This window comes from Indicator indicator, chromosome 1 (assembly GCF_027791375.1).
Source record: "Indicator indicator isolate 239-I01 chromosome 1, UM_Iind_1.1, whole genome shotgun sequence".
NCBI lineage: Eukaryota > Metazoa > Chordata > Aves > Piciformes > Indicatoridae > Indicator > Indicator indicator.
In genome coordinates this window covers 128,475,323-128,499,291 of record NC_072010.1, presented here as the reverse complement: position 1 = coordinate 128,499,291, position 23,969 = coordinate 128,475,323, and the positions used below count along the sequence as shown (strand labels likewise).

Genomic DNA, 23,969 nt, shown 5'->3' with positions numbered 1-23,969 from the left:
CATAGACTCAGTCAGGGTTGAAAGGGACCACAAGGATCATTCAGTTCCAACCCCCCTGCCATGGCCAGGGACACCTCACACTAGATCAGGCTGGCCAGAGCCTCATCCAGCCTGGCCTTAAACACCTCCAGGGATGGGGCCTCAACCACCTCCCTGGACAACCCATTCCAGGCTCTCACCACTCTCATGGGGAAGAACTTCTTCCTCACTTTCAGTCTGAATCTCCCCACTTCCAGCTTTGTTCCATTCCCCCCAGTCCTGTCCCTACCTGATATCCTAAAAAGTCCCTCCCCAGCTTTCTTGTAGGGGAGGGACTTTTGGAAATGATGGAAAGGATGCAACAAAAAAACCCAGCCAAACAAAAAACAAACAAATCAACCCCCCCCAAAAAAAAAAAGCAATCAAAAAGAAAACAAAGAAAGCACACAAAAACCCAACCAGCCAAGCTACTGTTTTAGAAGAGAACGTAAGGAGAATTATTCTCCAAATGCTTTTCTTATCAAACAGTGCAAAAAGAAGCAGGCAAGTAAAACACCTTAATGAAATGAGACAAAAATCAGAGTTTAGGGTGACAACTGATAACCATTTTTCCCAGAAACGCAGGGAGGCAGGTTGTGGCTCCTTCAAAAAGAAGCTTATTTTCTCAGAAGCCCTCCCCCTCTTTATTACCTGGTGTTTCTTTTGTTCTTGAGGCTGTAATTGCAGATGCTATCTTTGGGCAAGCAAATGCAACTTGTCTTTGTAGCTCCCTTTATCTTAGGCAAAAAGTTTGTGGAACTAAGCTGAATATAAAATAATTTGTAGGAAAGGCTAACCCTGTATCCTTAATTCCTGTAGCAAGCTTCTGCCATCCTGGTCCTTCTTGCACATCCACTCTTGTCTGCTTTTCTGAGTTCCTCTTAAAAAAAAAGGGTGGTGAGACACTGGCACAGGTTGCTCAAGGAGGTGGTAGAAGCCCCAACCCTGGAGGTTTTGAAGGCCAGGCTGGATGTGGTTCTGAGCAACCTGATCCTGTGTGAGGTGTCCCAGCCCATGGCAGGGGTGGTTGGAACTGGATGATCCTTGATTTCCCTTCCAACCCTGACAATTCTATGATCCTATTAAAACATAATCATTGAAACACAGTCCCATGAGTTCAGCTCACAGCTTCTAATTCCACTCTTGTTCAACATCTGTGTTGGTGCCATGGACAGTGGCATTGAGTGCACCCTCAGCAAGCTCACTGGTGGCACCAAGCTGTGTGGTGCAGCAGACAGGCTGGAGGGAAGGGATCCATTCAGAGGGGCCTGGGCAGGCTACAGAGGTGTGCCCATGACAACCTCAGGAGGTTCAACAAGACCAAGTGCAGGGTCCTGCAGCTGGGTCGAGGCAATCCCAAGCACAAATCCAGGCTGGGCAGTGAGTGGCTGGAGAGCAGCCCTGAGGAGAGGGACTTGGGGGTGCTGGTGGATGAGAAGCTCAACAGGAGCTGTCAATGTGCACTTGCAGCCCAGAAAGCCAACCAGAGCCTGGGCTGCATCAGGAGAAGTGTGGCCAGCAGGGCCAGGGAGGTGATTCTCCCCCTCTGCTCAGCTCTGGTGAGACCACACCTGGAGTACTGCATCCAGTTCTGGAGCCTCTATTACAAGAGGGATATGGACATGCTGGAAGGTGCCCAGAGAAGGGCCACCAGGATGAGCAGAGGGCTGGAGCACCTCTCCTATGAGGACAGACTGAGAGAGTTGGGGTTGTTCAGTCTGGAGAAGAGAAGGCTCCGAGGTGACCTTCTTGTGGCCTTCCAGGATCTGAAGAGGGCTACAAGAAAGCTGGGGAGGGACTTGTTAGGCTATCAGGTAGGGACAGGACTAGGGGGAGTGAACAAAGCTGGAAGTGGGGAGATTCAGGCTGGACAAGAGGAAGAAGTTCTTCCCCATGAGAGTGGTGAGAGCCTGGAATGGGTTGTCCAGGGAGGTGGTTGCGGCTCCATCCCTGGAGGTGTTTAAGGCCAGGCTGGATGAGGCTCTGGCCAGCCTGCTCTAGTGTGAGGTGTCCCTGGCCATGGCAGGGGAGTTGGAACTGAATGATCCTTGTGGTCCCTTCCAACCCTGACTGATTCTATGCTTCTCTGATCCTAATTAAAGCTGGGCTCTGCTGCAGTCTCCCAGTTGACTCCTCAGGGATACAAAGTGTGATTGTTATATTGATTTTGCTGGACTTCATTGGAATTTATTATTCACCAATCATATAAACCTCTTAGGAAACGTAATTCAGAGACAATCCTTTTGGCTGTACTGGTCCTATACTTACAGAGTTCTTTTATTGCAGCAGTAAGTTTCTGTCCTGCTTAGTGCTTGCCCAGTCTGATTCTGCACCTGGGTTGGACCAGTCCCAGGCACAAATCCAGGCTGGGTGCAGGCTGGGTTGAGAGTAGCTCTGAGGAAAGAGACTGGGGGGTATTGATTGATGAGAAGCTCACCATGAGCCAGCAGTGTGCTCAAGAGACTCAGGAGTTAAATCATGTCCTGGGCTGCATCAAGAGGGGCAAGAGAAGGGGATTCTGCCCCTTTACCCTGCTCTGGTGAGACCTCACCTCCGCTACTGTGTCCAGTTCTAGTGTCCCCATCATAAGAAGGACACAGAGTTGTTGGAGCAAGTCCTGAAGAGTGTCACAAAGATGATCCAAGGGCTGGAGCAGCTCTGCTGTGAGGATAGGCTGAGGGAGCTGGGGGTGTTCAGTCTGGGGAACAGAAGACTCCAGGAGGACCCTAGAGCTGCCTTCTAGTACCTGAAGGGATCCTACAGGAAGGCTGCAGAGGGAGTTTTCTTAAGGGTGTCTAGCAAGAAGCCAAGGGGGAATGGTTTGAAGCTGAGAGCGAACAGGGTTAGACTGGAGCTGAGGAAGAAGTTTTTCAGTACGAGGGTGGTGAGGCTCTGCCCTGTCAGCTGTGCACGTGGCAAATGGCAAAGCAGCTGCTTGTGTTGCATGCCTGTACTTCACAGGGTCACAGTTTCTTCCTGGAGGAAAGCGGAGAGGATGAACAAGTGGATTTGGCTGGCATGGAGAGAGCATGGGACCTCCTTCAAGCCAGGTCAAGGTTTTTGAGAAGTGCTAAATGATCAACTGCTTGTCAGCCTAATGGTTGAGAAGCAGTTATGATCAATAGCACTGTTTAAAGGATGTTCTTTATTGATTTTTTTTTTTTTTGACAGACGGGGGGTGGGTGGCTATGATCTCTTACAGTATTCCCCTCTTGTCATAAGCACTTGCTAGGAATGGATCCTCCAGTGGTTGTTAGCTGAAGAATGAACAAAGGGTGGGTCTGTGCTGTCCATCTTGGTAGAGCCTCTCTTAGCTGCCAGTCTGCCATACACTGCTCTTGAGCACAGGATCACAGCACATCAGAGGTTGGAAGGGACCTCCAGAGATCATCAGGTCCAACCCCCCTGCCAGAGCAGGAGCACCCAGGGGAGTCTGCACAGGAATGCATCCAGGTGGGTTTGGAAAGGCTCCAGAGAAGGAGACTCCACAACCTCTCTGGGCAGCCTGTTCCAGGGCTCTGGCACCCTCACTGGAAAGAAGTTTCTCCTCATGTTGAGCTGAAATCTTCTATGTTCAAGCTTGTACCTGCTATTCCTTGTGTTATTCCTGTGCACCACCCAAAAGAGCCTGCCCCCCTCCACATTGATCAGATCCCTCTCAGCCTTCTCTTCTCCACACTAAACAGCCCCAGGGCTCTCAGTCTCTCTTCCCAGGGGAGATGCTCAAGTCTCTTAATCATCCTTGTGGCTCTCCCTTGGACTCTCTCCAGCAGGTCTCTGTCTCTCTTGAACTGGGGAGCCCCAAACTGGACACAGGATTCCAGGTATGGTCTCAGCAGGGCAGAGCAGAGGGGGGAGCAGAACCTCCCTAGCCCTGCTGGACTGCAAGAATCCTAGGGGTTAGATTTGCAGGTTTTCTTTTCCTGTGGTGCTTTGAGGGAGAGAAAATAATGCTTTTGCCCAGTTGCTATTGCTGTTAGAGGTCACACCTGGAGGTGTACAGACTGCAAACTGTCACTGGAGCTGAAAGTGCTTCAGGAGAGAGTGGGCAACATAACTAATGTGGTTTGTCTCTTCTCTCTCTCCTTCAGTCTGTGGAAGTGGCAGCACATTCAATAGATTATCTTGCCTCAGTGCACTCTTGTCTCTGCTGAAGTCCATGTCAGAAAGGGCAAGATAAATGTTCTCTGTGCTTAAAAGCAGGAGGGGGTGAAGTCTGTGGTGGTAGCTGTGAAGAGTTTGTTGCCTGGTTTTCCATCAGTCCTTGAGACGCCTCCATGACACAGAGATGCCTGCAGAGTTGGTCTGTGTCCACATCTCTTGTCATTCCCTTCTGTTCAGAGGGGCACATGAAACTGAGGTGGCACCAACAGGTGCATTTCTGCTTCATGGCTGCATGCATACAAAAATCACAGAAAATTATTGGCCTCTTAAAAAGGGTTCACAGGCTCACAGGATGTCACAGGTTGGAAGGGAACCAAAATGATCATCAAGTCCAACTCCCCTGCCAGAGCAGGACCATAGAATCCATCACAGGTCACACAGGAACACATCCAGACAGGGCTGGAAAGGCTCCAGAGAAGGAGACTCCACAACCTCTCTGGGCAGCCTGTTCCAGGGCTCTGGGACCCTCACACTGAAGAAGTTCCTCCTCATGTTGAAGCTGTGCTGCAGCTTCCATCCATTGCCACTTGTCCTATCACAGGGCACAAGTGAGCAGAGCCTGGCCCCTCCCTCCTGACCCCCAGCCCTCAGATATTTAGAAACATTTATTAAATCCCCTCTCAGTCTTCTCTTTTCCTGACTAAAAAGCCTCAGGGCTCTCAGCCTCTCCTCACCAGGCAGGGCTCCAGTCCCTTCAGCATCCTTGTAGCCCTCTGCTGGTCCTTCTCCAGCAGATCCCTGTCCCTCTTGAACTGGGGAGCCCAGAACTGGATGCAGTATTTCAGGTGAGGTCTTAACCAGGGCAGAGTAGAGGGGGAGGAGAACCTCCCTGGATCTGCTGGACTCACTCCTCTGAATGCACCCCAGGATCCTATTGGAAAATGGTAAATTTCCAGCTCTAGGGGCAGAGGAGAAACTGTACTGAGTTAGCTCCCATGCTCTGTGTCTTTCCAGGTTACTCCCAGATAATAAAGCATACCTTTGTTCATCAGTTATTAAAAATTACCTCCCAGATCTAGCCTCAACCTGACCCTTTTCAGGTGGTGAAGCTTAGCTACAACTTCTTTATGTTTCATCACTGAATAACAGTGTAGCAGACCTTCATCTACACAAAATCTGATGAGCTTTGTTTCTTGGATGGTTGCTTTAAGAATTGGATAGGGATGAACAATGACAACAGAAAATAGCTTTTAGGAAAGATGGAAGTGATGCTTGTGAAGAGAGCAAGGCATACTGAAGGACAGATCACTTAGGTAATTCTATCAGGTCACTGCTGCAGTCTCCAGGTTTGGAGGGCATCCCAGGAAGGACATGGACCCAATGGAGCAGGTCCAGATGAGGGCCACCAAAATATCAGGGGGTTGGAACACCTCTGCTACAAGGACAGGCTGAGGGAGCTGGGGAACAGCCTGGAGAAGAGAAGGCTCTGGGGAGACCTAAGAGCAGCCTGCCAGTCCCTGAAGGGGGCTACAAGAAGGATGGAGAGAGATTGTTTGCAAAGGCCTGCAGGGACAGGACAAGGGGCAATGAATTACAAACATTTCTTTCTTTTCTGCAGCACAGTTAAGTGTTTTAGGAGATACAAGTCACAGAATCACAGAATGATTTGGGTTGGAAGAGACTTCCAGAGGTCATCCAGTCCAATCCCCCTGCAGTCAGCAGGGACATCCTCCGCTAGATCAGGTTGCTCAGAGCCTTGTCCAGTCTCACCTTGAACATCTCCAGGGATGGGGCCACAAATACCTCCTTGGGCAACCTGTTGCAGTGTTCCACCACCCTCATGGTGCAGAACTTGTTCCTCACATCCAATCTAAATCTCCTCTCATTTCAAACCATTGCCCTCATCCTATCACTGCAGCCCTTTTCAAACAGTCTCTCTCCATCCTTCTTGTATCCCCCTTCAGGTCCTGGCAGGCTGCTCTTAGGTCTCCCTGGAGCCTTCTCTTCTCCAGACTGAACACCCCTAGCTCCCTCAGCCTGTTCTCATAGGAGAGGTGCTCCAGACCCATGATCATAGAACAGAGTTTGCTTAAAACCCAACCAAAACAGTTTTTTACTTTACATCTGCTGTGGCTGCCCAGGAATTTCTTCTGGAGTGTGTATTTGCATCTGTCAAGCTAGAATATTGCAGCAGATGAAATGGAGTTATTATTTGGCAGAGAAAACATTGGTGTGCACTAACAGCATGAAATTACTTAGCATTTAGGACTAGAGCAAAACATTTCTATGCAAATGAATGTCAAAAAATAGCCCTACTTTACCCAGGAGTGCTTCCATCCCTCCTCAGGATTATGCCTTGTATCTTAATTTCATCTTCATGCCACTCCTCACACAGAAATCTTCTCCTTTGCCCTTGTCTCTAGTCAGAACTTAACCCTAGGTTTGTCAGCAGCAGTGAACATTAGACTTAGTCACCAGAGTGCTGAATGAGGAAGGCTTCATTTCATAGATTGACAGAAACATTCAGGTTGGAAGGGACCCTCAGGATCCCCAAGCCCAACTATTAACCCTACTCTGCAAGGCTCACCCCTAAACCACATCCCCAAGCACCACATCCAAACCACCTTCAAACACAGCCAGGCTTGGGGACTCCATCACCTCCCTGGGCAGCACATTCCAATCCCTGACCACTCTTGCTGGGAAACAATTCTTCCTAATGTCCAGTCTAAACCTCCCCTGCTGCAGCTTGAGGCCATTCCCTCTTGTTCTATCACCAGCAGCAGCCTCTCCACAACCTCCTTTCCGGTAGTTGTAGACAGCAATGGAGAATGGAGATTTTTTTGCGTGCTGGAGTTGGGATTTATTGCTCATGTTGTGTGTGCTCATAGCAGCAAAATTTCTTACTCTTTTTGTTATTGCCATTTGCAAGTTAAAGGTCTGCTTATACATCCTCTGCCTTCTTGTCTCCAACATGAGCTAACAGAAACTGCACAGGAGGAAATCTGAAGTCCATCAGCAAATCAATAAAGCTAAGCAGTTAAAGGGACTCTGCTAGCTCATATAGATCACATGGAAAAGGTTTGTTGTTGCTGTTAGTACATCATTTACACAGAGCTGCAGTAAACCCTGTGCTATGCCAGCAGGCTGAGGGAGCTGGAGGTGTTTAGCCTGGAAAAGAGAAGGCTCCAGGGAGACCTAAGAGCAGCCTGCCAGTACCTGAAGGGGGCTGCAAGAAGGATGCAGAGGGACTGTTTGCAAAGGCCTGCAGTGGTAGGATAAGGGGCAATGGTTTCTTCACAAAAAGAGAGATTGGCCATTGCATGGGCTACCCAGGGAGGTCCAAGAAAAGAGCACTGGTGAGGCTGGTCCCAGAGGAGAGCATTGGTGAGGCTGGTCCCAGAGGAGAGCATTGGTGAGGCTGGTCCCAGAGGAGAGCATTGGTGAGGCTGGTATCAGAGGAGAGCATTGGTGAGGCTGGTCCCAGAGGAGAGGAGAGCATTGGTGAGGCTGGTCCCAGAGGAGAGGAGAGCATTGGTGAGGCTGGTCCCAGAGGAGAGGAGAGCATTGGTGAGGCTGGTCCCAGAGGAGAGCATTGGTGAGGCTGGTCCCAGAGGAGAGGAGAGCATTGGTGAGGCTGGTCCCAGAGGAGAGCATTGGTGAGGCTGGTCCCAGAGGAGAGCATTGGTGAGGCTGGTCCCAGAGGAGAGGAGAGCATTGGTGAGGCTGGTCCCAGAGCAGAGCATTGGTGAGGCTGGTCCCAGAGCAGAGCAGAGCATTGGTGAGGCTGGTCCCAGAGGAGAGGAGAGCATTGGTGAGGCTGGTCCCAGAGGAGAGGAGAGCATTGGTGAGGCTGGTCCCAGAGGAGAGGAGAGCATTGGTGAGGCTGGTCCCAGAGGAGAGGAGAGCATTGGTGAGGCTGGTCCCAGAGGAGAGCATTGGTGAGGCTGGTCCCAGAGGAGAGCATTGGTGAGGCTGGTCCCAGAGGAGAGCATTGGTGAGGCTGATCCCAGAGGAGAGGAGAGCATTGGTGAGGCTGGTCCCAGAGCAGAGCATTGGTGAGGCTGGTCCCAGAGCAGAGCATTGGTGAGGCTGGTCCCAGAGCAGAGCATTGGTGAGGCTGGTCCCAGAGCAGAGCATTGGTGAGGCTGGTCCAAGAAAATGCCACTACTCTTCCAAAGTTCAGTTGTGCTGGTGGAAGGATGGGCTGGCAGAGCACCTAGATTGCTTCTCTTAACCAAAAGAATAAAGGCAAAAACTCCTCAGTGCTAAATTAGAGCTGCTGCTTGTCAGCATGTGAGGGAAAGAGCTACAATTCATCACTCCCACTGTCATGTGAAGCCACAGAGAAGTAATTAGCAGGTAAAATATCTATTAAAAGCTCCCACCACCCTGTAGTTTGAACTCCTGCTGACAAGCTAATACTCTGTGTAGCTTAGCTTCATCAAATTCTGGTTTGGTGATTGCCAGAAGAGACTCCATCAGAGCTGTTTGAGTTGAGGTGGGGTGTCTCTGAAGAGGCTCTTGCTCTGTGGCCTCTTGTTGAGCAAGCAGATGAATGGACTTGGATCACTACTTGTGTTCTCTCCAGGCATGCAGAGGTTGCTTTGTGGTTCTTTCAGTGACTGTGAGCTTATAAATGCTGAAGGGAGTGGAACATCTTCCTTAAGAGGAGAGCCTGAGGGAGCTGAGGGCTCTGTAGCTTGAAGAGGAGCCTGAGGGTGACCTCATTGCTGTTGATGAAGATGTGTGCAGGGTGAGTGCCAAGAGGATGGAGCCAGGCTCTGCTGGGTGATGCCCAATGACAGCACAAGGGGCAAGGGTGGAAGCTGAGGCATAGGAATTTCCATGGAAACAGGAGGAAATTCTTTTTCCCCTGTGAAGGTGATGAAACACTGGAAGAGGCTGCCCAGGGGGCTTGTGGAGTCTCCTTCTCTGGAGATATTCCAAACCCAGCTGGATGTGTTCCTGTGTGATATTCTGTAGGTGCTCCTGCTCTGGCAGGGGGGTTGGACTGGATGAGCTTTGGAGGTACCTTCCAGCCCCTAAATTCTGTGATGCTGTGATTTTTGGCTAATGAATGCATAACTTGGGTTAGTGCTGGTTAAATGCAGGGTAGGTAAAAACAAAGCCTTGTCTCCTTTGCCTGCAATTATCTTCTTACAGTGCTTGGAAATAAATGCAGTGTGTTCCTAAGAAAAATCACCCTGTTAAAAGTAGAGCAACACATTTAAAGTGGGCTTAAGCTTGGGGTTTTTTTTTATTTGAGCAAGCTTTTTTACAGTATTAGAAGTTGCAACTCTTTGTCCATGTTTAACGTGGGCCAGAGGTATTAGTGATAAATGAAGTGAGGATTTCCTTAGCTTGGCTGTGCTTTTAGGATCCTTCTAAGGCTGCCCACAGGTGCCCCAAAATATCACAGTATCACAGAATATCAGAGGTTGGAAGGGCCCTCCAGAGATCATCAGGTCCAACCCCCTGCCAGAGCAGGAGCACCCAGGGCAGGCTGCACAGGAATGCAGCCAGGTGAGTTTGGAAAGTCTCCAGAGAAGGAGACTCCACAACCTCTCTGGGCAGCCTGTTCCAGGGCTCTGGCACCCTCACTGGAAAGAAGTTTCTCCTCATGTTGAGCTGAAACTTTCTATGTTCAAATTTGAACCCATTGTTCCTTGGCTTATCACTGTGCACCACCCAAAAGAGCCTGGCCCCCTCCACTTGACCCCCACCCCTCAGCTATTGATAGACATTGATCAGATCCCCTCTCAGCCTTCTCTTCTCCACACTAAACAGCCCCAGGGCTCTCAGTCTCTCTTCCCAGGGGAGATGCTCAAGTCCCCTCAGCATCCTCCTGGCTCTCTGTTGGACTCTCTCCAGCAGGTCTCTGTCTCTCTTGAACTGGGGAGCCCCAAACTGGACACAGGATTGCAGGGGTGGTCTCAGCAGGGCAGAGCAGAGAGGTAGAAGATCCTCCCTAGCCCTGCTGGCCACACTTTTCTTGCTGCACCCCAGGATCCCATTGGCTCTCTTGGCCACCAGGGCACATTCATTGCTGTCCCATGCAGAACTTCTGCCTGAAATTTCTCTCTCTTTTTTCCATGCCTGGCTTTATCAGTCTCATATTACAGGTGGAGGCTTTACTGAAATCAGTGTCATTCCTCATGTAAGACTGAATTTTATGTGTAGTTTAGGTGTTACATTTAACCCTCAGCTTTTTTTGACAGTAAAGAACATTTGATGAATATCTGTGAGGCTAACATTGTCCATGCTATGGCTGCAGCTGGAATGTTGTGTCCAGTTCTGGGCCTCTCAGTTCAAGAAGGACCTCAAGGAACTGCTTGAGAGAGTCCAGTACAGAGCCACAAAGATGCTGAAGGCAGTGGAACATCTCCTGTGAGGCCAGGCTGAGGCAGCTGGGGCTTGGAGCTTGGAGCAGAGGAGCCTGAGGGCTGCCCTCAGTGCAGGGGAGAAAGATGTGCAGGGCAGTGTGGGGAGGACAGAGCCAGGCTCTGCTCAGGGCTGGCCAAGGACAGCACAAGGGGCACTGGGTGCCAGCTGGAGCAAAAAAGGTGCCATGAGAACAGGAGGAATAACTTTTTTCTTGTGAGGCTGCCAGAGCCCTGGAAGAGGCTGCCCAGAGAGGTTGTGGAGTCTCCTTCTCTGGAGCCATTCCAAATCCCCCTGTATGTGTTCCTGTGTGACCTGCTCTGGCAGGGGGGTTGGACTGGATGATCACAGGATGTTAGGGGTTGGAAGGGACCTCTGGATATCATCAAGCCCAACCCTGTTTCCAATGTAAGTCCCCTCTTGGTTGATACTGATGCATGGGGTCCCTGAAGAAAGGATTGTAAAAAGAGAGGAGGAGGAGGAAGAGAGAGAAAAGCCAGGACAAAAAAAAAAAAAACAAAACAAAAAAAAAAAAAACAACAGTAAGGCTTCCTGAAAGGCTCTCAGAGCAGTCAAGACAAAAAGCAAGCCCCTTGTTCAAGCAGGTGCTATTTGAAAGCATCAAGAACAGGCCTGAGGAAAAAAAATCCCAAATCATTCACTGCTTAGAGTGTTCTGCTCATTCAGAGTCCCTTCCAGCCCCTAACATTCTGTGATTCTGTGAAAAAAGACATCTGATAAAGAGTGCTTCTGTAGGTGGCTGTCACTTGAAGTGTTAAGCAGAGGCTGCTAAGCTTTTGCAGGAGCTGATTTGCTAGAGAAGCAGTTCCAGAAAAGCAACCTGTTTTCCTGGCTTGGAAGAAGTATTGGAGCATCATTTTGCTGTGATCCACAGTGTACAACGATGCACATTTTGCTGCTGCTGTCCTCCCTGGTGGGACTGGAGGCCTGTAGGTTGCCTTTCAGAGTTCCCATTGTGGTTACCATGGCACACCAGCATGGGCTGGTACCCAGCACCTGCCTCTATGCAGATGAGATGCAAGCATGGAGAAAGAGGGAGGAGAAATGATTTGGGGTTGTTGATGAGGACTGTTGGGATCCAGCCACAAGCCCTGCCTGGGGAAGTGAGTGAGTGCCCAGACCTAGCTGGCTCCTTGCCTGTGCCCACCCCTGACTTAGTTTACCTCATGTGGTTTGAAGGTGAGGATGCTGAAGGGCCTGGAGACTGCCTGGTGAGGAGAGGCTGAGAGCACTGGGGCTGTTAAGTCTGGAGAGGAGAAGACTGAGAGGGGATCTGATCAATGTCTATAAATATCTGAGGGCTGGGGGTCAAGAGGGAGGGGACAGGCTCTGCTCAGTTGCACCCTGGGATAGGACAAGGAATGGATGGAAACTGCAGCACAGGAGGTTCCACCTCAGCTTCTTCAGTGTGAGGGTCCCAGAGCCCTGGAACAGGCTGCCCAGAGAGATTGTGGAGTCTCCTTCTCTGGAGCCTTTCCAGCCCTGTCTGGATGTGTTCCTGTGTGACCTGTGCTGGATTCTCAGGTCCTGCTCTGGCAGGGGGGTTGGACTGGATGATCTCCAGAGGTCCCTTCCAACCCCTAACATCCTGTGACCCTGTGATCCATCTTTATAGGAAGAGCCTCCTGATGTGAGGAGTTCCAGATGAGGAGCCCTGTGGGCAGCCTGCAGTTCATGGTTGTTGCCCTCTGTGCCCAGAGGAGTTGGGCACCACCGAGGGTGGGCATCGTGAGGCTGTCTTGTTTGTGGTGGGGTTTTGGCTTGGCTGATCTGTAAGGCATTTTGTGTGAGCTGTTTCTCACCCACAACAGCTTTCATCTGGGTCTTCCCCACATTGATTTTGCCAAAATAATCTTAGATGCTCAAGACTGGGGAAGCGTGGCTGGAAAGCTGCTGGCAGAAAGGGACCTGGGGGTGCTCATGGCCAAGCAGCTGCAGAGGAGGCAGCAGTGTGCCCAGGTGGCCAAGAAAGCCAAAGGCATCCTGGCTGGGATCAGCAATGCTGTGTCCAGCAGGAGCAGGGAGGGGATTGTCCCCTGGCACTCAGCTCTGGGGAGGCCACACCTGGAGTATTGTGTCCAGTTTTGGGCACCTCAATGCCAGAGAGATGTGGAGGTGCTGGAGGCAGTGCAGAGGAGGGCAAGGAAGCTGGGAAGGGCCTGGAGAAGAAATCTGATGGAGAGAGACTGAAGGAGCTGGGGATGGTTAGTTTGGAAAAGAGGAGGCTGAGGGCAGACCTCATTGCTGTCTACAACTACCTGAAAGGAGGTTGTGGAGAGGCTGCTGCTGGTCTCTTCTGCCAGGGAATTAGTGATAGAACAAGAGGGAATGGCCTCAAGCTGTGACTGGGGAGGTTTAGACTGGACATCAGGAAACATTTTTTCCCATTAAGAGTGGTCAGGGATTGGAATGTGCTGCCCAGGGAGGTGGTGGAGTCCCCAAGCCTGGCTGTGTTTGAAGGTGGTTTGGATGTGGTGCTTGGGGATGTGGTCTAGGGGTGAGCCTTGTAGAGTAGGGTTCATGGTTGGGCTTGGGGATCCTGAGGGTCTGTTCCAACCTGAATGTTTCTGTGATTCTGTGATTTCTATGAAGATCCAGGATGAAATAAGAACAAACAGAATTTTTTTCCCCCCATCTTACTCCTACCTCCTCCTCAATCTCCATTGTGCTCTCTCAGCTGCAGCAATCACAGAAACCTGCAGGAGGAACAAATTTATTTTTATCTGTTGCTTATCACTTTAATTTAGACTGATTTAATAAGATTTTAGTGATGAGCCATTTAGCTGCAGAATAAAGGATGCTTTACTTTGCCATCCCAATTTATTCTTTGCAGCATGTAACTTTTTATTTATAACCTGACTCCTACCTGTATTAGAATTGCAATGGAATGTTTACCAGGTGGAAAAGGCACTGCTGAAACATACTCTTGATCTACCTGGGAACAGAACATTGGTGGCAGAGAATGGCTTTTGTGCTGTTAAGAAATATAGAATGATAGAATCATAGAATGGTCTGGATTGGAAGTGACCTCCAAAGCTCATCCAGTCCAACCCCCCTGCAGTCACAGCTGGGACATCCTCCACTAGATCAGGTTGCTCAGAGCCTTGTCCAGACTGAGCTTAAATATCTCCAGGGATGGGGTCTCAACTACCTCCCTGGGCAACCTGTTGCAGTGTTCCACCAGCTTCATGGTGCAGAACTTGTTCCTAACACCCAATCTAAATTTGCTCTTCTCTCATTTCAAACTATTGACTCTCATTCTGTCACTGCAGGCTTTTGGAAACATTGCCTTTGCAGCGTTCTTGGATGCTTTCTTCAGGTACAGGCAGGCTGCTCTAAGGTCTACCCGAAGGTCTGAGGTCTTCTCCAGGCTGAACACCCTCAGCTCCCTCAGCCTGTCCTCATAGGAGAGCTGCTCCAGCCCCTGGATCATTTTCATGTCCCTCCTCTGTACCCACTCCATCAGGTCCATGTCCTTCCTGTGTTGAGGACTCCAGGGCTGGATGCAGTGCTCCAGGTGGGATCTTACCAGAGCAGGGCAAAGTGAGGCTGAGTTTGTTCAGCCTGGAAAAGAGGAGGCTCCAGGGGAAACCTAGGAGCAGCCTTCCAGTACCTGAAGGGGGCTATAAGAAGGATGGAGAGAGACTGTTTGCAAAGGCCTGCAGTGAGAGAATGAGGGGCAATGGCTTCAAACTAGAGCAGAGCAGATTTAGATTGGATGTTAGGAACAAGTTCTTTACTAGGAGGCTGGTGGAACACTGGAACAGATTGCCCAGGAAGGTGGTTGGGGCCCCATGCCTGGTGATGCTCAAGGTCAGGCTCGACAGGGCTCTGGGCAACCTGATCTGGCTGAGGATGTCCCTGCTGACTGCAGAGGGCTTGGACTAAATGACCTTTGGAGGTCCCTTCCAACCGAGACCATTCTGTATTCTCTCACAAGAATGAAAAATAATGCACATGCTTCCCCCACTGGAACCAACCAAAGCCAATTTGGTGTCACACTGTGTCCCTGCAGCATACTTCTGCCTGCTGCAAGCCCTGCTGCCTAAACATGAGCTTAGTGTGGACAAAAGGGACTGCTCCCTAACCATCAGAGAGGACAGCATGAACTAAGGAGAGTGATGCACTGCTTTGAAAATCAATCTGCCAGACTGAGGTTGGGTTTTTGGTTGGGGTTTTTTTGGGTTTTTTTTTTAATTATTCTTCATTTTGAGATGTTTTTCTCACTTGCATTGAAAAACCTGCCAGGAGATCGCTCATCATTTTTTGCTGCTCTTTTGTTCTATTTTTATTCCCTTCAGAAACAGAACATGCCATACACTGGGAGCACAAAAAAAAAAAAAAAAAAACAAAACACAACACCCCCCAATGAGTGGGTGCTGTTCTACCTTAATTATTAGGAATGGTGAAGTTATGAATCCAGAGAGAAGTTTTGCTCCTCCCAGAACATGGTTTTCAGCTGCAAATCTAATTTTCTTTGCTTTGTTTTGTTTTTGTTTGTTTGGTTGGTTTGTTTCACTGCAGAACTATGGTTTGGAAACAGAGAATCTGAAAACTCTTTCTCACAAGCTGAATGCATCTGCCAAGAACCTGCAGAACTTCATCACTGGGAGGCGGAGGAGCGGCCACTACGACGGAAGGACCAGCCGCAAGCTCCCCAACGATTTTCTCACCTCTGTGGTGGATCTGATTGGAGCAGCTAAAAGTCTTCTGGCTTGGTTGGACAGGTAAAAAAAAAAAATCTCTTAAATGTGTTATAGCTAACCAGATCATGCACAAGAGTTGCACAAGCAGCCAGAATCTTCCCAAAATTGGAATGTATCCATTGAAATAGAAGCAGAACTCGTTCGGGGTAGCCAAGAAAGCCAAAGGCATCCTGGCTGGGATCAGCAATGCTGTGTCCAGCAGGAGCAGGGAGGGGATTGTCCCCTGGCACTCAGCTCTGGGGAGGCCACACCTGGAGTATTGTGTCCAGTTTGGGGCACCTCAATGCCAGAGAGATGTGGAGGTGTTGGAGCCAGGGCAGAGGAGGGCAAGGAAGCTGGGAAGGGCCTGGAGAAGAAATCTGATGGAAAGAGACTGAAGGAGCTGGGGATGGTTAGTTTGGAAAAGAGGAGGCTGAGGGCAGACCTCATTGCTGTCTACAACTACCTGAAAGGAGGTTGTGGAGAGGCTGCTGCTGGTCTCTTCTGACAGGGAATTAGTGACAGAACAAGAGGGAATGGCCTCAAGCTGTGACTGGGGAGGTTTAGGCTGGACATTAGGAGATATTTTTTTCCCTGCCAGAGTGGTCAGGGATTGGCAGAGGCTGCCCAGGGAGGTGGTGGAGTCCCCAAGCCTGGCTGTGTTTGAAGGTGGTTTGGATGTGGTGCTTGGGGATGTGGTTTAGGGGTGAGCCTTGTAGAGTAGCGTTAATGGTTGGGCTTGGGGATCCTGAAGGTCTTTTCCAACCTGAATGTTTCTGTGATCCTGTGATTCCAACAGGACATTTGTAGCAATCCTCTTCCTGTGAACTCAGTGTGCAGTTCAGGCAGCATTTCACAGAATCACAGCAAACATCTTGTTGGAAGAGACCTCAAAGATCATCCAGTCCATCCTTTGACCCAGTTTAGGGTCAACCCTAAACCATGTCCCTAAGCACCAGGCCCCCAGGCTGCTTAAACACCCCAAGGGATGGTGACTCCATCACTGCCCTGGGCAGAACATTCCAATGTTTGACAACCCTTTCAGGGAAGAAATATTTCCTAACATCCAGCCTGAAACTCCCCTGGCACATCTTGGAACCATTTCCTCTGCTCCTGTCTCTTGCCACCAAGGAGCAGAGGCTGCCCCCTCCTCACTCCAACCTCCCTTCAGGGAGCTGTAGAAAGCAATGAGGTCTCCCTCAGCCTCCTCTTCTCCAGACTGAACACCCCCAGCTCCCTCAGATGCTCCTCATAGGTGCACACATTTCAGCACACACTGCAACCCTACCCATAGCTAGAAATACAATATAAGTACAGGATGACATCATTAGACTATATATGTATTTAAAGGTTAATATAGACCAACACTTTGCCCTGCAGAACTCAGAGTTGTTGCACTGATAGCATCAAAGTCACAAAACTTTGCCTTATGAGGAGAGGCTGAGGGACCTGGGGCTTTTTAGTCAGGAAAATAGAAGACTTAGAGGGGATTTAATCAATGTTTGTAAATATCTGAGGGCTGGGAGTCAGGAGGGAGGGGACAGCCTCTGCTCACTTGCTCCCTGTGAAAGGACAAGGAGCAATGGATGGAAGCTGCAGCACAGGAGGTTCCACCTCAACACGAGGCAGAAACTTCTTAACTGTAAGGGCCCACAGAGCCCTGGAACAGGCTGCCCAGAGAGGTTGCAAAGTTTCCTTCTCTGGAGACTTTCAAGGTTCTGTCTGGATGTGTCCTGTGTGACCTGTGCTGGATTCTCTGGTCCTGCTCTGGCAGGGGGGTTGGACTTGATGATCTCTTTGGGTCCCTTCCAACCCCTGACATCCTGAGATCCTGTGGTCATGCTTTTCATTGGATAGTTGATCTATACCACTTCTCTGTGACTGTGTGTGAGCATGCATGTTGCATTTTAGGCTTTTTAAGTGGCAGTGAAACACCTCTGAAGCTGCAATTGGAATTGGTACTTTGACCTCTATTAGCTAGGAAGTTTGTGACCATCACTTAATGCTCTCCTTTGCTATACATCTGGGGAGGCTTTATTTTTTTCTACTGATAGCAAAAGTAATGTGCAGGGGTTTAAAATGATCATTGAAACTCCTGAAATGGTTACAATTAGTCTGTCTTCATGCATTAGTCTGTCTCACAGTGCACCTTTATCACAGAATCACAGAATGCCAGGGCCTGGAAGGGACCTTGAGAACTCATCCAGTCCAAGCCCCCTGCCAGAGCAGGAGCACCTAGAGCAGGTCACACAGGAACACATCCAGGTGGGTTTGGAATATCTGCAGAGAAGGAGACTCCACAACCCCCCTGGGCAGCCTGTTCCAGGGCTCTGGCACCCTCATAGGGAAAAAGTTATTCCTCCTGTTTCCATGGAACTTCCTATGCCTGAGCTTCCACCATTGCCTCTTGTCTGCATCACTGCAGAGAGCCTGGCTCCATTCTCTTGGCACTCCCCCTGCACGTCTTTATCAACATGAATGAGGTCACCCTCAAGCTCCTCTACTCCAAGCTAAAGAGCCCTCAGCTCCTTCAGGCTCTTCTCAGCAGGGAGATGTTCCACTCACTTAGTCATTGTTGTGGCTTTGTGCTGGACTCTTTCAAGCAGCTCCCTGAGGTCCTTCTTGACCTGAGGGACCTAGAACTGGACACAATACTCCAGATGCAGCCTCACCAGGGCAGAGTAGAGAGGAAGGAGAACCTCTCTTGACCTACTAACCACCAGAGCACACTGCTGGCATCTCTTGCTGTAAAGATCTATTTTATCGTGCATCGAGGGGCTGAGGTTTTTTTCTGGGTGTGATCTTTGTGCAGTTCTTGAGATCCAACAGAATTCTTTGAATTCCTGCTGTGGGTTTTGTTGTATTTCCTTCTTCTGAGGCAGGCTGGCTTCTGTCCCATCAATGATTTCCACATGAAAGGTTTAGGTGGGACATGAATCCTTTCCAGCTCTTACGCTGAACTGCAAACTCTTTCTTTGTTGGGTAGATTGCAGCTACTACTGCTGCTTCTGTTCCCCTACTCTCTTTTTTTCCTATCCTTTCCCCAACTTTTAAATCCAGAGGGACCTAAAGTCACAGTCTGATAGGAGTTGGAAGGGAGCTGTGAAGATCATCAAGTTGGATGAGCTGTTCAGTGCTTTCTAGGAAGGAGACCATTGTGCAAGGCACACAACAATGAAAGCCTCAAAAATAGTTTGGCTTCAGAGTCAAATGTTCAGTTGTTTGCTAAATTCAACCCAAAACAGAGGCCTTGTGTTGTACAAAGGACTGGCAAGTATCAGCCTTGGGCTGGAAGTTGGATGGGATGGAGGGGAAAACCCCAACTGTTTTATTCTCCCCTCCTAATACAGAATGGAGTCACCATATTGGGTGAGCAAACCTGCATTGGAGCTGTGCAATGAAGTTCAAGGTAGAATCTGAGTCAGAATTTGGACCTTCAGGCTTGTCCTTGTTCTTTGAACCAATGAAATAAATGGTGCCAATGGATCTGTCTAAAATGGTTGTGTTGTGGGTGGCTTTAATTTCCCAGGATCAGACAGGATCAGAGGATGTTAGGGGTTGGAAAGGACCTTCAAAGATCATCCAGTCCAACCCCCCTGCCAGAGCAGGACCTGAGAATCCAGCACAGGTCACACAGGAACACATCCAGACAGGGCTGGAAAGGCTCCAGAGAAGGAGACTCCACAACCTCTCTGGGCAGCCTGTTCCAGGGCTCTGGGACCCTCACAGTGAAGAAGTTTCTCCTCATGTTGAGGTGGAACCTCCTGTGCTGTAAGTCAGGCTCCTCAATTTCTGTTTAGATGTTTAACACTGGCTGTGCAGAGAAGCAACACAATCTTATGGAGAGAGTTTAGCACTGAGACTTCCAAATCTGGGGAATTATTTTTAGCTCTGCCTCTAGCTTCTTGTTGTCACATGGAGGAACTTGTAGGCTTCAGGTTTTCTCCCTGCAAGTCATTTCTGAAGACTTCAGCATATCATTGTGGGCTTTGAAACAGAAGGAACAGTGGAGAACAATGCTCTTGTGTGTAGGCAGATCAGTGTTTGTCACTTCTTTGTTTAGAAATAACCTTGATTATTATTATTTTTCTTTTCCTCATCGGAATTGTGGCTCATGGATAAAGACTTTCAGTCACAAAGATGACTCTCTCTCATCTTTGTGACTGAATATATACATATATATATAAAACCACATCTCTAGTGTGAGGTGTCCCTGCCCATGGCATGTGGTCCCTTCCAATCCTCACTGATTGTATGATTCTATGTATATAGAATATATATTTATTTATATTTATATATATGGAATATATATTTATTTTTCCCTCCCCCCCCTGGAAATAACCTGGTATTAAAATTTTCACAGTTGAACGTGTTGTAAAGCAGTGGGGGTTTGGCTCCTTAATATGAACTTAGTCAGTGAGCTTCTGGAAGAAAGTAGTTGTTGATTCTAAGGAAACATTCACCTGGAGTACTGTGTCCAGCTCTGGAGCCCTCAACACAGAAAAGACATGGACCTGATGGAGCAGGTCCAGAGGAGGGCCATGAGGATGATCAGTGGGGCTGGAACACCTCTGCTATGAGGACAGACTGAGGGAGCTGGGGGTGTTCAGCCTGGAGAAGAGAAGGCTCTGGGAAGACCTAAGAGCAGCCTGCCAGTATCTGAAGGAGGTTGCAGGAAGGCTGCAGAGGGACTGTTTGCAAAGGCCTGCAGGGATAGGATGAGAGACAATGGTTTGAAATGAGAGAAGAGCAGATTTAGATTGGATGTTAGGAACAAGTTCTGCACCATGAAGCTGGTGGAACACTGCAACAGGTTGCCCAAGGAGGTAGTTGAGACCCCATCCCTGGAGATATTTAAGCTCAGTCTGGACAAGGCTCTGAGCAACCTGATCTAGCAGAGGATGTCCCTGCTGACTGCAGGGGGGGGGGTTGGACTGGATGACCTTTGGAGGGTCCCTTCCAACCCAAAGCATTCTGTGATTCTCTGGTCTGCATGTGAGCACTAATCTGTCCTCTGTAGCGTTGTGTACTGTGCCCAAATTTCTAGTAGGAAGAGACAAATCCAGTCTGTGAAGTTTGTTGGTAGCTGAGAAGTGCATTGAGAATTACCTCTGGTGTGCCAGAGTCAGGTCTGGTGGCAGGTTTTAGTGTCAGAGGCGATGGATCTCTAAAGCCTTTCTTGCATTTCTGAAGCAAACATTTTCTGCCACATTTGAAGACTTTCCTGCTTTGTGAGTGTTTTCTTGAGGTTTATTCTTCCTGCTTTCTGAAGTCCCCCAAGGTAGGAGGAGAGCAGGCCAGTGACTGCAGGTTTTGCAAGAGATAGGAACATCTGGAGACCAGTAGGATTCTGCTTGTTTATACTCCCTCTAGGAAGCTATTGGAGCCACTAGAGGGAGATAGAAAGATTTTAAAAATAAAGTATTTAATATCAGGAACATGGATTCAATTCTGCACAGCTGTAACTATTAAATCTGGGCCCCCATATCTTACTTTTTTTTGTTTGTTTGTTTTGATTGGTTTCTAAAATCAGTTCCATCTCTGGGGTTCAAAGGAGGGGAGAGCAAACTATTAGGAGTAGTAAAGTGGCTGTTAGAGTTATTCACACACAATCACAGAGTGTTAGAGGCTGGAAGGGACCTCTGAAGCTCATCCAAACCCCCTTGCCAGAGCAGGAGCACCTAGAGCAGGTCACACAGGAACACATCCAGGTGGGTTTGGAATGGCTCCAGAGAAGGAGACTCTGCAGCCTCTCTGGGCAGCCTGTTCCAGGGCTCTGGCACCTTCACAGTAAAGAAGTTTCTCTTTATGTTCTCTTTAGTTTTTCTCCACTCCCCCTTGTGCTGTCCTTGGACATTCCTGAGCAGAGCCTGGCTCCATCCTTTTGACACTGCTCTGCACATCTTTATCCCCAGCAATGAGTTCACCCCTCGGGCTCCTCTGCTCCAAGCTCAAGAGCCCCCAGCTCCCTCAGCCTGTCTTCACAGGGAGATGTTTCACTCCTTTCATCATCTTCCTGTGCAATATTTTTCAAGATGCTGCAGCTAGCAGCATTTCCAACTTCCATAGAAATGCAGTGGTGTGGATTTTATGTGTAGGGAATGGTGGTGGCTCCATACAAATTCACGTCATCACAGAATGTTAAGGGCTGGAAGGGACCTTGAAAGCTCGTCCAGTCCAACCCCCCTGCCAGAGCAGGAGCACCTAGAGCAGGTCACACAGGAACTTCTCCAGGCAGGTCTAGAATATCTCCAGAGAGGGAGACTCCAAAACCCCCCTGGGCAGCCTGTTCCAGCATTCTACCACCCTTTTGTGCACCCAATTGTGCTTCACTTGCTCCAGCAAAGTTCTCAAACCTTGGAATGGTCTGCCCAGGGCAGTGGTGGAGTCACCATCCCTGCAGGTGTTTAAGCAGTGTGTGAACCTGGTGCTTGGGGACATGGTTTGGTCTTGACCCTTCAGTGCTGGGTCAAGGATTGGCCCGGATGAGCTTGAAGGTCTCTTCCAACCAGATATATTCCTTGATTCTGTGAAAGAAAAATCTCTTACCTGTGTTTCCAGGCTTCCTGCTCTTCACAGGATCCCAAGATGTTAGGGGTTGGAAGGGACCTCTGGAGAGCTTCCAGTCCAGCCCCCCTGCCAGAGCAAGACCACAGAATCCAGCACAGGTCACACAGGAACATATCCAGATGGGGCTTGAAAGTCTCCAGAGAAGGAGACTCCACAACCTCTCTGGGCAGCCTGTTCCAGGGCTCTGGGACCCTCACAGTGAAGAAGTTCCTCCTCATGTTGAGGTGGAACCTCCTGTGCCTACTCTGTAGTGCTTGGGCCATGTTATCTGAAGCAAGGACTTCTCATCCCACTTATTTTGTGCAGCCTCAAGAAGAATGTTTTGGATCTTAGCAAATGACAGTGTGTCAGCTCTAAACATGGGCTTAGAGACTAGGAGGGAGGAAGTGATGGTTGTTCTTAGAGCTTTAATTGTGTCTTCATTAAAGAAACAACTAAGGTAATGTGGTAGTTAATTTGGCAATTAAGAATTTAAGAGAATATATTCACCCTCCCCTGAGAGTACTCCTTCAGCACTTGGTGTCTGATGTTGTGTTTCAGATTTTAATGGCCATGAATTAGGATTTGTCAGGAGAACACTGGATTATTTTTTTTGGTTGCAGTACGTAGTTTGACTCAGCCCTCTGTGTGGGCAGTGTGATTCCATCTGCCTGGCACAGCAGCTCTCTTGTCTTCCACCCTGGTGCTGTCCCCCTTTTTGGAAATAAACTCCTGCTGCAGAGTACACTGAAGCCAGAAAGACATCTTGTGGAGATCATAGTCTCACAGTGTATCAGAGGTTGGAAGGGACCTCCAAAGATCATCAGGTCCAACCCCTCTGCCAGAGCAGGAGCACCCAGGGGAGTCTGCACAGGAATGCATCCAGATGGGTTTGTAAAGGCTCCAGAGAAGGAGACTCCACAACCCCCCTGGGCAGCCTGTTCCAGGGCTCTGGCACCCTCACTGTAAAGAAGTTTCTCCTCATGTTGAGCTGAAATCTTCTATGTTCAAGTTTGTATCCATTGTTCCTTGTCTTATCACTGTGCACCACCCAAAAGAGCCTGGCCCCCTCCACTTGACCCCCACCCCTCAGCTATTGATAGACATTGATCAGATCCCCTCTCAGCCTTCTCTTCTCCACACTAAACAGCCCCAGGGCTCTCAGTCTCTCTTCCCAGGGGAGATGCTCAAGTCCCCTAAGCATCCTCCTGGCTCTCCCTTGGACTCTCTCCAGCAGGTCTCTGTCTCTCTTGAACTGGGGAGCCCCAAACTGGACACAGGATTGCAGCTGTGGTCTCAGCAGGGCAGAGCAGAGGGGGAGCAGAACCTCCCCAGCCCTGCTGGCCACACTTTTCTTGCTGCTCCCCAGTAAAAAGAAGCATTCATTAGGAATATTGTGCTTGACTATTTGCAAGCCCAAAACTTCTTACTCACAAAGAAAGTGTTACTGGTTTAGAGTCTCCTTTAGAAGAGACTTCAGTTGCAGTCTTGGTAGCTGCTATCAGTTATGGCTTGGCCTGAAGAGGGTAAACTTGGTTTGCATACAAGAAGGTGGGAAAAACCCAAAAGGACTCCTCAAACAAAGGGCAGCTGAGGAGTTTAGCAGCTCCTTTAGTCACCACACAAATAATGCACTTTCTGAGGATTGCTTTTCAATCTTAAACCTGTCAACCTTCCTGCCTTTTCCCTTGATGCTTGTGTGAATGGTATGCCAAGCCCAGCAGTGAGTGCCTCCTAGGAATGTTATGGTGCTCAACCCTATTGTGCTACAGCACCAGCTGTAAATGGTTAACAGAGCTCTCCTTTAAAGAATTCCTTCATCCACTGTGAATTTTAGGAGGTTAAAATTCACTGGGGGGTGGGGGAGGGAGAGTCAGGAACAGCTTGCCCAGAGGAGGTGTTCAATGCCAGATTGGATGAGGTCTTGAGCAACCAAGCCTAGTTGAGAGACATGCCTGTCCATGGCAGGAGGGTTGTAGTAGAGAATCTTTGCTTGGGGATATGGTTTAGGGGTGTAGAGTAGGGTTACTGGTTGGACTTGATGCTCCTGAGGGTCTTTTCCAAACTGCATGTTCCTGTGATTCTGTGATCTCTGAGGTCCCTTGCAACCTAAGCCTTTCTGTGATGAATTTTAGGGCATTCCTCCCTGTTTCTAGGCAAAGAGGCCCCATCAGAGGTACAGATAAAATGTTGATTTCTTGAGAGAGTTAA

General features: G+C 49.2%; 1 protein-coding gene across 4 annotated transcripts in view; it reads left to right on the top strand.

Moving 5' to 3' along the window:
• CNKSR2 (connector enhancer of kinase suppressor of Ras 2) overlaps positions 1-23,969 on the top strand; it is a 236,725-nt gene that overhangs the window by 41,689 nt on the left and 171,067 nt on the right. For all 4 annotated transcript variants that reach the window (XM_054399320.1, XM_054399319.1, XM_054399314.1 and 1 more), the window contains exon 3: positions 15,049-15,251. In XM_054399320.1, the coding sequence (XP_054255295.1) occupies positions 15,049-15,251 (203 nt within the window). The remainder of the gene's footprint in view (positions 1-15,048; positions 15,252-23,969) is intronic.